The following is a 13,339-nucleotide window of genomic DNA, read 5'->3' on the forward strand; positions in this document are numbered from 1 at the left end:
TTGGAAAGAAAGATTATTTTCTGGGGAAGGGTGTTGTTAGATTTGAAACCACAGTGCTGTTATTGAAATGCTGTTAGGATTTATTAATAATCTGAACAAGTATTTTAGAACCTCTGTATTTCTAAGGGGAAATCATATGATTACACATAATGAGAAAAATGCACTTGGAAAAGGGAAAACTTAACACAGCTACAAAGTTTTTTTTAAAAATATTGTTGTTTTCAAGTACAACAGTATCTGCCTCGGAATGTTTGCTTGTCTACAAGCAGAGAAGTTCAATTTTCTTCCGTAATCATTGCCAAGTTTCTGTACCTTTTGTCATCGCCTAAAATCTACAAGCAGCCGTTATTCTGACTGTTATGTTTCTTTATGAACTTTCAGAGAGGAGGCTGAGTTTGCGGCAATAAAAACAACAAAGAGCTTTGTGGCACCTTGGAAACTAATAGATTTTATTATGGAATAAGCTTTAAAGAAGTAGGGTCAACTTCATCAGATGCATGAAGTATTACCCCAAGTTACAGAATAATTATGTAACATGGTTTGGAGAAGGGGGTTGTAAAACTGTGTGAAGGAAATTATATGCAGAAAATACAGGCAGTGGCATTGATTTTATTTTATTTATTTATATACCACCCTTCATTGAAAGACCACATTATTTACATTATTCACAGTGGTCATTCACAAAAGCAGATGCTGATGATAACATGGCAATCCTGACATTGGTAAGCTTCTTGACACATATAATGTAATAATTAAAAAAAAACCTTTGTCACAGTTCAAGCCACAGGTGATAGCACTGAGCTTCTTGATGAATTTGGTTTCATGTTAGAGTCTCCATTTTGTTGGAGTTTGTATATATCACAGCAGAATGCAGAAATAAATACCCTATCTATGTGAATCTAATGTGCCATCGAATCTAATGCACACCTCGGTTTTCAAAACTTTGGAACCAAAAAAGGATTTGCTGGTGAATGTAAATGTGCCATCAAATCTAATGCGCACCCTAATTTTTGTGACATAATTTGTCCAAAAAAGGTGTGCATTACCTTTGTGTAAATACGGTAGTCTGATAAGGCAGCTAGTTGAAAAGATAAAGAAACCTAAGGCATATTAATCATAGTAAGCTCACATGAAGCCAGCATGGAGTCCAGAGGTTACCACTAACACATGCTATGAACTATCTCAACGTGGAGCAGAAAGAAGGAAAGCCCCCCAAAAGCAATTTAAATATCAATAAGCCCAGGGGCATAGGAAGGGGGGCGGGGGGTGGTCTACCCCAGGTTCCATCATGGAGGGGGGTGACAAATTATCAAGGAACAATTACTGCCCTATTAAAAAAATGCCTGCTCCAAAGGTCTTATCTTACTACACTAGGGATTATATAGCTATATATGAAATTTCATACATATCAGTTAATATCTTGACCCTCCACAAAAATAGCTGTTTACTTGGCCGTTTTCCTATGTTGTGAAGGCTGAAATTTCAATTCAGTGGAGCACTTACTGTTCCCAACCCTAACCCTGCTGAAAGCCATCTAATGAGACTTTAATTTGATTTTGACATGTTTTTAGGAGGTAATTTAATTCTAGTTTGATTTTATACCAATGTTATATATCTGATGTTAGCTGCCCTGAGCCCGACTTCGGCTGGGGAGGGCAGGATATAAATAAAAGTTGTTTATTATTATTATTCCTTTGTAAGAAAATATGAAATAACGTAAAACCATTTTTGCAGGCAAAAAATAAAATAAAAATAAAATCAGGGGGGAGTGACAAGAAATTTTCCGCACCGCGTACCACTTGACCTTCCTATGCCTATGAATAAGCCATTACTAAGGAGGAATCCGAGAGGGAAGAATAGATTGCCTTTCTCTCTGTCACCCCCAACTGGGTCATGTAACTTATTGCAAGTGTTGTAGCTTTAATCCCAACACCTTTGAAGTTACAGGCATAGATACAACTTGTGTATCTACACCTCTAAGCTTTCATGCATCTGATGAAGTGGACTCAGCCCCAAAGGTTCCAGCGTGAACTTGTCTTTCAGCCTAACCACCTCGTGAGATTGTTCTAAGGATGGAATTAGGTGTGCCCAAGTCATATTATTGCAGTCTAATTACCTCACAGGGTTGTAAAGAGGATAAAAAAACAGGTAATCCCCACGGGTGCTATCCTAACCTTTTTGGAGAAAAGGCAGGATACAACATGAGAAGTACCAATGAGAAATATGGTGCTTCTAAGTTTAAAAACACTAGCAGCACAAGATGTTTCTGTGAGTCTTACAAACATTTAACAAAAGAAAGAAAAAAGAGAAGGCCAGTGGTTTCCCCACCACCACCACCTTTAAATAATACAGCTTGATTCTTTCTGAATTTCTAGGACTATTCTGCAACCGGACATGGGATGGATGGCTTTGCTGGGATGACACACCTGCTGGAGAATTTGCTGATCAAAATTGCCCTGATTATTTCCCAGACTTTGATCCAACTGGTAGAGTGTTTACTTTTATCTTCATTGAATGCAGAATGTGTTTAGTGTTTGAAAGTGAAAGGTGAATGCTATCCAAAATAATGGTGGTGTTGTAACTTTTAAAAATGGACTATAATATAGTCTTACCTTGGATCTCGAATGCCTTGGCTCCCGAACCAATCGGCTCCCAAACATTGCAAACCCGGATGTGAATGTTCCGGTTTTCGAACGTTCTTTTGAAAGCTGAATGTCTGACGGGGCTTTTGCGGCTTCCGGTTGGCTGCAGGAGCTTACTGCAGCCAATCAGAATGCACGCTTCAGTTTTCGAATGTTTTGGAAATCAAACGGACTTCCGGAATGGCTTCCGTTCGACTTCCAAGGTATGACTGTAATTAACATATATTCATAGCTTTCCTGCCTACCAACGCAGTGCCTGGGCAAATTCCTTTGCTTTATAGTATATTGTCTGACTTATCCATGCCTTCCCTTGAAACCGGCATAATGGAAGTGGCACTGTTTGTTTTTATATGCTGGTCTGCTTTTTATAATCATTCCATTTTTAGGCGTAGTGATCTGAACAGCAGCTGCTAAAGAGCTGGTTCATTTTGGTAAAATGCATGTCGTTATTCCCAGGGTCTCTCTCCTATATTTTACAGTCCAAGACAGATTTTTAAAAAGTTATTGGAAGAACAGAAGCAAAAAAGAAAAAGAAACCCACTTTATTAAGTCACTGATGCCTATTTCCCCATATTGCTGCATGAGTCATTCATTGAGATACATATAACCAATTACATAGATTCTGGAGCCTTTGACAAACATGTGGGTGTGGACAGATAGATGTGTAAAAAAAAAGAAAGAGTGAGAGTATGGAGTAGTGGTTAGAGTGTTAGGCTAGGACCTGGGAGACCAGGGTTAAAATCCCTGCTGAGCCATCAGATTAACTGGGCGACTTTGGGCTAGTCACAGTCTCTTAGCCCTACCCTACTTCACTGGGTTGTTCTGGGGATAAAATGGGAAGAGAAACATATATGCCACCCTGCGCTCCTTGAACAAAAGATGGTCTACAAAAGTAATAAATAAATACATAGTGGTCAGCCAGATGTGCCAATCTGAAAGTAGCATTTTAAGGGGAAAGTCTGTATGGTTTTTCAGTGTTGCTACTGGGTTGTTCTGTCTGGGGCCTCGCATTCAGTGGGTGATACACCAGCACACTTGCATGGGAACGTCTATACCTCCACTGACGTAGCCTGAAACGCAAGCTGGGGGAGAGCAGGAATACTGTGACCAAAAAACACATGAAATCAAGGATTTTGATTATTAGCAGTTCTGTAGAGCTGGACAACAAGTATGGTACCCTCTAGACAATTGGCTATGTTGGCTGGGGTTGATGGGAGTTGGAGTCCTAAAACATCTGGACGGCACCACAGTGGCTACCCCTAAAGTAGGGAATTTGTAACAGTTTCAACTTGTTATTCAGAAACTGAACCAACCCCCAACCCCCCCCAAAGACAACCATTGCAGATCCAACCAAAATCTTCTCGTGTGTGTGTGTGTGTGTGTGAGAGAGAGAGAGAGAGAGGGAGAGAGATAAGGATGAGAAATTTGTTCAGTTTTGCATTTCAAGCTGAACTTACCAAATTTGCATTTTTTTAAAAAAACAAAAGATTGAGCAAACCAAAACACAGCTATTCTTTGAAATTCTCACTCATCCAAATCTTACAGGGGCATAAAAGTACAGTGGACCCTCTGGATACAAATGTAATTCATTCCAGGGGTCTGTATGCACCCTGAAAAATCCGTAAGCAGAGGCACTGCTTCTGTCCACATGTGTGGTGCGATAGAGCGCTTCTGCTCATACACGCGCGGCGAAACCCGGAAGAATATACTTCCGGGTTTGCTGCATTCGCAACCCGAAAGTTTCGTTCCCTGAAAGTAACGTAACCTAAGGGTCCACTGTATACAAAAATGCATGTACTGTGGTAAGGTATGCATACAGGAATGTGTATATTAGTGAAAATAACATTCAATAATGTATTATGTATGGGGAAACGGTTTTGCAAATATAAGAATATTAGGCAAAACTGCATATAAAAATGTATATATTAGAAGAAATTAGCACTAAAATATTGATAAGTTTTCATCAGGACTTAAAAAAAGGAAACGTGTAGAAATGTAGAGAACTGAACATAAGATTCCCATCCCTAACTCCCCATACACACCTGTGGATGAATAGATGATAGATACACGATAGATGATGATAGATAGATAGATGATAGATAGATAGATAGATAGATAGATAGATAGATAGATAGATAGATGATAGATAGATAGATGATAGATAGATAGATAGATAGATAGATGATAGATAGATAGATAGATAGATAGATAGATAGATGATAGATAGATAGATGATAGATAGATATTTGTTTTAGATAACTGTCAGCATTGTCCTTCTTTTTAGTTTAGTAACACTTATTTAGATTCTGGGGTCTACATGTATTATGCATTTATCAATTACAAAGCATTTTTCAACGCCTTACACTTTTCCATGCCCATGTGCACACATGTGTTCTCTGTTCCCCTGCATTTTCTCCATTTGACACTCTTCCCTTCCCTCCCTGGCCTGCTCATTAACTTTTGTTTCAAATGGAGAGGCTTCTCTGCAGGTCAGTTTATCAAGTTTCACAGGCACAGATCACAGTTGTTGGGCAAGTTAGCGTATGGCTAGAAATGGACTTCACAGGTGACTGATCTTCACTGGAAGATTTAATCAAAAGTGGGTGAATCGGGGAAACTTGAAGTTGATGGCAAGCCAGTCCTTGCTGATGGAGGTGGTCATCGCTTGATGGTGCAGGTTTCACTGTAGCAAAGAAATGTGTTAGGTACGGATGCACAGGTCTTCAACTCCAATTTCTTCGTGCTCTGGAAAAAAAGTCATAGATTTCAGGACGTGTGTTTCTATGGTTTCCTGCTTTTCATAACTAAAAACTTTTCAGGGCATTCTCCATCATAGCTTGGATGTGCTATGTGTTAAATTAGTGAGATCTAGGGGCATCTTCAGGGACGCGGGTGGCACTGTGGGTTAAACCACAGAGCCTAGGACTTGCCGATCAGAAGGTTGGCGGTTCGAATCCCCACGACGGCGTGATCTCCTGTTGCTCGGTCCCTGCTCCTGCCAACCTAGCAGTTCAAAAGCACATCAAAGTGCAAGTAGATAAATAGGCACCGCTCCGACGGGAAGGTAAACAGCATTTCTGTGCGCTGCTCTGGTTCACCAGAAGCGGCTTAGTCATGCTGGCCACATGACCTGGAAGCTGTACACCGGCTCCCTCGGCCAGTAAAGCGAGACGAGTGCCGCAACCCCAGAGTCGTCTGCAACAGGACCCAAAGCAGTCATAGTTCAAGGCTGCAACATCATGCCCTTTATTGCCTAGTCCTGGTATAGACCCACGACCTCCTTTCCCACAGAAGAAACAACAATAATATTAGAAGTCGACAGTTTAATACAAATGCACATACTGCCCCCACCAGACTTCCTTTCTACACAGTGTATTGGGACAAATCTTCCATACTGAGGCAGTTAAAGTTATCATATAGCTCCTTATTATAGTGCTACAGAGCAGAGGGTTGTCAGGAAAAATTTCGTCTGATTGATTATCCTTGCTCATTGCCAGTGAGACAGGCTTGTTGAATAGGGTCTGGGGAAAAGAGATATACTGCTTAGGCTTCATAATTACTAGACCAAAGATTTTCTCCCTCCCTCCTCCACCCACCCCCTGGAGTCACAGGCATTTTCAAAGTGGCTGGAGCAATATACCTCTCCAGCCATTGGAAGAGAAAAAATATATGTTGTTAATGTAATGATCCCTTGGATAACAGCGCAAGGACATTTAGGTGAAATGTTGGTACATTCTGTTCTATCACATAGTCACCTTTAATCTCTGTTTAAGACTTCAGATGCTTTCCAGCCCTAGATAGTATCTGGCAACAGATGCGATGGAGGAGATAGGAGGAAAGCAAGTCTAGGGTGATCTGCAAGTTAAATTGATAGGCAGCCGAAAGACAATGTTCTTTTCATTTCTTGTGTTTTGCTTGGGCACGTATTCGCATTTGAACACTGGGTCCGCAGAGCTGCTGTGCTGAAGCTGTAGTTAATCCAAAAGACTTTTCCTTTGGACTGCTTGGAGTGTGCTTATTCCAAGTGTTTCTATATAAAGTTGTGTTCCTGGTCATAGGAAGAGAACACGTCTCCCTCAGTTTTTGGCTCGCTTCTTTCGTTAAAAGCAGAGGATACCGTCATGAAAATGAAATGAAACCAACCCGATTTTTAGATGGATATAGTCAAAGGGGGGGGGGGATGAATAGAATCAAACAATTCTGCCAAAACGTGAACTGCTCTTTAATAGGTTAGTTGGTAAACAAATAAAATAAATAATAGGTTAGTTAGTTGATGTGACTGCTGGATAGTGTTATGTGTGGTGTTGCAATGTGCGGCTCTAACAATTCCCATTGAAATCGATGTGATCTGTAAAGATGAGCAAAGCTACGTAAATACTTAGACTCATGAAATTATGAGAGTGTAAAGAACCCAAAGGCATTTTTAAAAAAGCTATTAAAGTTACACACTCCCACTCCACCCGCACTCATAAATTTCCTAGAAAATAACCCAATGTGTTTCATTTATTTATTTTATTTATTCGTGTATTATGCTTGTATCCTCCCTCAACTCCAAGGAGCTCCAAGTGGCGTTGATGGTTTTCCTTTCCTATTAAGATTGGTTAAGCTAAGAGAGAGTGACTGGCTCATGGTCACTGAGTAAGCTTCATGTGCCAGTGGCAGCTTGAGCCTAGGTCTTCCCAATTCTAGTCTAGCACTAGAATCGTTAATCCATACGTCTTATATTTTCTGCCTGGTTAGGTATACAAGACAGGACACATAGTCATAACACAGATCTCGGCGCTATAAAACCGCCAGCAGTTAACGCATATTATCAACCGAAAAAGCAAATTTAAAAATATTAAATATTAAAATACTATTTAAATGTTATATACCAAAAACTTTTCCAAGAACACTAGCCCACCAGAGCTCTAGGCCTTCTTCTGTGTGCCTGCGGAACAAAAAAAATACTAGACGAATTTATATTCCTGTTCTGCAGATGAATTTATGTTCTGGGAGTATTTTAATAAATAGTTCCAACTATTTTAATAAATAGTCCTGGGGAATCAAATGGAGTGGCTTAGTATTCAGGATGCATTCATTGCCTACATTATATGTATTAAACTCAAATGTCAATTGCATATTATGATTTCTGAGGGAAATCAGGACCCATCTACCTTACAATTTCATACGGTGCTTGTTACTACGGTTATTAAATACTTATTTCTAAGGTTATATTATACTAGTTCCTTTATGCAGAAACAGCCCTTAACTGCTTCAATAGCTTTCAACAGCCGGTATTGTGAGAATAATTCCACCCCCTCCCAGCGCCATATTTCCTCACCCACCTCCTCTTAATTTTTTTAAGTTAATATATAGATGGCATTTAGCACTTGTAAGACTCAGTTATATAGATAAAGTATCCTCTTCGGCATGCTAGATAGGGTGCAGGGTAATTGGCATAACTTTTCATACGTGATGGACATGTGAATTAGTGCAACCATTTTGGGAGAGGGTCTTTACAGAAATAAGCAAAATCAGGAAACAAGATGTAATCTATGCCTAGGTTTATTAACAATCTTCAAAGATTCCCAAATTATTAGACAAGGAACTTGTCGTTTTTCTTTTGGTAGCTACACAATTACCTTTAGAAAGGATTTGATCGCCTATATATCACAAGATGGAAACAGAACGTATGGACAATTGCTTTATCTGAGAAGCTAAGAGATTTCATGCCAGATCTAGCATGGTTTGGTATCTGGGCGTAGGGTTCTGGTATGAATTACAAACTCTTGCCTTTTTAATTCACAGAAACAGCAACAAAATACTGTGACAAGACTGGAACCTGGTTCCGGCATCCTGAAAGTAATCGTACCTGGTCCAACTACACACGGTGCAATTCTTTCACAAATGAAAAGCGTAAGGTAAGCTTCTAAAGTTTGATGCAACGGCTGCCACTATCCAAATTTGACTCCTACACATTTGCTGCCTACAATTTAGGATGCAATATAAAATAGTGCGAGCCCCTTCCCTATGTTTCAGATGACATAGACCTCAGGGACACATTCTACGCACTAGGTAACTATTGTTTAAAATTAAAGTGGGTACTTAATTGTGGATGCCAATGGCAAATCCCTGTAGTATCTAGGCAAAGAGAGTCTTGAGCAAGCCCACTATTTTTCTCAGCTTTGGAATATCCCGGGTGTGGGGAAGGGGGTTGTTTTGTAATGTAGCCCATTTCTCAACTTTGCCATCCATACGATAAGAGATGGTAAATTTACACACCTGATCAAAATAATCTCTTGTCACATTGGCACTGATGCCGCACATTTTCCTGCAAATTTTCCTGCAACATGGCCATACAGGTCCATGCTTTTGCAACTGAAGATCAAATTGCTTATTTGGTGTATTTCAGCGGCTGAGTAGACCAGTTGAGCAGGTAACCCATAACAGGGGCCCACTGTGCCTCTTGCCATTGGCAGCTCCCTGGATCACCTGCTGATTAATCCAACCCTGTTGATAACATCATTGTAGTTATTATAAGGTATGAAAAAGTTGGCAATGGCAGTAGATAGAGCAGAATTTTGCCAAAGGGCTACAAACTTCTACCATTGAGCACCATTTCATGTGGTAGGAAGCACTAAGGCAATCAGCATGTGCTAGACAAGTCTACCTGCTCAGTAGCACTGTGTGTTAGGGTAGCAGCTCCAGGATCTCTGCCACCACCTAGTGCCAGCCTCCAGAATGGCACTCAGCAGTTGAAGTTTGTTGCCCATCACTGGATAGGGAATAATCCTTCCCACGCCCCCTTTTTCCCCATTCTGTAAACTTGTAGGCTGCTGTTGGTTAGAAGACTTTTCCATTTTGTTTGTGACATTTAGACCCAGCTGTGGCCTAATACTCAGCACATAATTCTGTGGAAAAGTCTAATTAGATTGATAAATATGGCTTTTAATATTCTAATGAAATCTGTGTCCCTTTGTAAGAAGTAATGATATTCTATTCTCGGCGAGAACTCTGGCAATCATTTATCCTAAATGCAGAGACAAATAAAATAGAAATGATGTGCAGTAGAGCATCAAAATAGTCCAGGCATCTGAAACCAACTGCAATTTATCCGGGGGGGGGGGAGAAAGAGAGCGATCCCTTTGTAGATCCCTGTTTCCGCTGTGGTTTTTAATTATTTAGTTTCAATGAGAGTGGCTGAAACAAATTCTTCCAGCTTCAACGTGGTTATATGAAGAATGACTAGAGTAATAGTAGTTGTCAGGCATCTCTTCCCCCTCCCCCGCCCCCAAAGTACCTTGAATGAAGCAGGAAGTGTTTTCCTCGGTTCACTTGGCTTCATGATGAGCCACATCATCCTTCAAAAGTGTACCGTGCTTATAGCTATCAGTACCATACTATAGGGGTTTATTTTAGTAATATAAAGTTTGTATGTTTTGATCCATTTCCTTCCAAAATGTTATAGAATTCTGTAACAATTCATGATGGGATAAGGCTCAGAAATGATTATGAAGGGGCGTGTTCTTCCAGACCCATGACTATATATGGTCTTATAGCTCTTTAACTAAATCTATGTACATTTAAATCTTCAACACATGGAGGGATGTCAACTTTAGCATTTTTCAAATGAGAATATATATATCTAATATCTATGTCTCAAAAGGATGTCTAAGCAAACAAAAATATTGCCATTTGTTGCTTCTCTTTAAATTTCAGATGGTATTCATCCTTTACTATATGACTATAGTAGGACACGCTTTGTCTATAACCTCCCTGTTGATTTCCTTGGGAATATTCTTCCATTTCAAGTAAGTATTCTTTTCTTTCTTTTCTTCAATGACAGCAACCAGTCATCCTCAGTTCCATGCAATGCAACAATTCGCTCATCAGCCTACAGTGACTAGAAATAACCTTATTCAAATTCCATTTTGTTCCATCTCACTGAAGGTACAGCACCATGCCTACCTGAAATTATGCAAAAAAATTCAAAACAAATTCTGATGTGCTATTCTGTGTAACTGAAGATTGCCTACTGCTTTCCTTACCAAAGTAGATCTACAGCGCCACCCTGTGCATGTTTACTTGGAAGTAAATCCCACTGTACTCTGTAGGACTTCCTTCCAGGTTACATATGTCTAGCTCAAATAAATTATCTTACCTGTTGTAAATTGCACAAGCAGAATGGAGACACAAAGAACCTAGAACTTGCATTCTCCCCTCTCCCCACACCTCCTTCTCCTGCAAGTCTGGTAGGAGGACTTTGACAGTGTTTCTTTTCAGTTTCTCTGAATCTCAGCTTGCCATGCTGCCTAGATGAGGAATCGTGTTTTATTCCTAACAATGATTAGTTTCAAAATAATCCATTCTGAAATAATTTGTTATGAAGCTTACTGGTTTGGAATGAATTGCGATTCCTTGTTCCAACAGACACAACAAGCCAAGATTCAAGGAAACTGAAATTAAACGCTGCCAAAATCCTCCTCCCAGCTGCAAAAGAGGGGGAGAGTACATGAGCCCAAAAGTCTCAGTTCTGTTTCACTAAACCATGGTTTTGTGTGACGTACAGATGCAACCGGCCGTTCCATTCATGCACAACATGGAATGCAGTTATAGTGCTTCAGTTTATTATTCTTAAATAATTCTTTCCTGATCCAAATGAGGACTAAATAAAAATGTCTCCTCCAAATTCACTAGCCTATTTGCAGGTATCTAATTTGCGTGGAGCATTTCAGTGATTTGAGGAGGGAAAAATTCACTGCAGTGTTCAGGGGCCACTCACCCATGGTTGCAGGCATGGTGTTTTCTTCTTAATGTTTTCTTCTTCTTCAACAACAACAACAACAACAACATTCTTTTATTGCCTCCACAAACAGCATACAGTCCTAAACATGGGACTTATTTTGATCATTGGGCTAAAAGGTGGTTCACTGCTTGTCTGTTGAGTTTGCTCCTCTGATGAAAATTGCTTCATAGTTTGTGAGAATAATAGTCTGGATATTTGTACGTTCCAGACTTGCCTCTGTCCCTCCACCTTCTGGTAAGCAACTGCAGTTCACCTGCTCAGAAGCTAGTGTTACATTTCCTCCCACCCAGTGAGCCACTTCTGGTATATTCCTGTTCATGCTTTCTGCAGTCATTACAGAAACAGAAATGAATGGCCTGAGCATGAATAAGAAAGGACATGGGTATGTCTCCCAATAGTCTATTTACAGAAATAGGAAGCAGGGGATAGAATTAAATGGTCATAATGGAAGGAAGTCAGCAGCTTCTATTTAGTGTACTGAAGGATCTGCAATCAGGATTGAGCAGTGAGTTGCCAAGTTGGGTGGGTACCCTAAATTATTTAGGCTAGCAACTTCCAATGCAGGTTGTAAAGAACTTCAGAAGGAACTCTTCATGCTGGGATGAATGGGCAACAAAATAGCAGATGAAATTCAATGTAAGCAATTCTATCACTTTGTCCACGTTCTAGTCTACATATAGGAGCATTTTTTTGGTTGTTCTACTATCCCAACTACTGATGGCTAGTTCAAACATACAATAGCACTGCTGTTCTCTGTGTCAATGAGTCTAGTGATTTAATGACACAATAATTTGTGATTAGTTCAAGTAAAATTTTGGCTTTGGAGTGTGGAAATCTTGAAAAATAGGTCACTTCCTTGATTATGTTGGCCACAATCAAGCAGGAAATAAGTCTCTCATTCTTGTGGGATCCAAGAAGGAATAAAAACCATGCAGAATATGAATACAAATCTCCCTGACATCCAGGGAAATTCCAGGTTAAAATTCCTTGCTTAGTTGATTACCCATTCCTACGGCATTATGTAATTTCCATCTAAGTGTTCTGAAGAACATCTCCTTATAGAATACCTCATTTGCTGTTTGCGATTTGTATGTACACATAAATGTCACTTGGTATCAGGGCACCTTTCTGCCTGTAGTGTACAGTTTGAGCAGGTTTGAGAGGTCCTTTTAAGTGTGATTTGGAAAGCATGCATCTTTAAGCAAAATGTTTGGCTCCCATGGGTTCATTGCCAGCCATGGGTTTCCAACTGCCTGTTGCCAGATTGCATTCTTCAGAGATAAAAAACTTGCCAGCATGTGCTTGTTAAAAAGTGACATAAGAATCAAAACACTAATTTACAATTTGTGGTGCGTATCTTTCAGGAGCCTCAGCTGTCAAAGGATAACACTGCACAAGAATTTGTTTCTTTCTTACGTTCTTAACTCTGTGTTTACACTCGCCCACCTCATTGCAGTAGTGTCTGATCGAAACCTGGTAAAAAAGGACCCAGTAAGTATTCTTTCCTTTACATTGCTAGGTGGAGAATCTGTTACAAACAGGAGGGTTTTGAACTCTTGGGTCTGAAAGCTAAGAGGACAAATGTCTTGCCATCACAAAATCTTCCTTTAAAGTAAGATCCTAGTTTATTGTTCAGGGGGGGAATTTCATATTGCAAAGAACGTTGGACTGATCCACAAAACAGCCTTGTATCAAATTTATCCAATTCCATAACTCCTCACAGACCCCTAATGGGAGTACACCCCTTATGGAGTACATTTTCCTTAGAATGTGCCCCATGTTGTTGATTGGTGGTGAAATGTATAGGACATGGGTGAGAGACTGATTGCTGTGGTGCTGGCCCATATTCTTAATTGTCTTGCAAAAAGAGCCACATAAGGTCATGATCATCTGCAGGAATTTTAGTGGT

General features: G+C 39.9%; 1 protein-coding gene across 5 annotated transcripts in view; it reads left to right on the top strand.

Moving 5' to 3' along the window:
* CALCR (calcitonin receptor) overlaps positions 1–13,339 on the top strand; it is a 143,196-nt gene that overhangs the window by 84,889 nt on the left and 44,968 nt on the right. For all 5 annotated transcript variants that reach the window (XM_082194160.1, XM_082194159.1, XM_082194163.1 and 2 more), the window contains 4 exons: positions 2,376–2,486; positions 8,433–8,545; positions 10,344–10,435; positions 12,795–12,921. In XM_082194160.1, coding sequence (XP_082050286.1) covers positions 2,376–2,486; positions 8,433–8,545; positions 10,344–10,435; positions 12,795–12,921 — 443 coding nt within the window. The remainder of the gene's footprint in view (positions 1–2,375; positions 2,487–8,432; positions 8,546–10,343; positions 10,436–12,794; positions 12,922–13,339) is intronic.

This window comes from Podarcis vaucheri (assembly GCF_965113315.1).
Source record: "Podarcis vaucheri genome assembly, chromosome: 12".
Lineage (NCBI taxonomy): Eukaryota > Metazoa > Chordata > Lepidosauria > Squamata > Lacertidae > Podarcis > Podarcis vaucheri.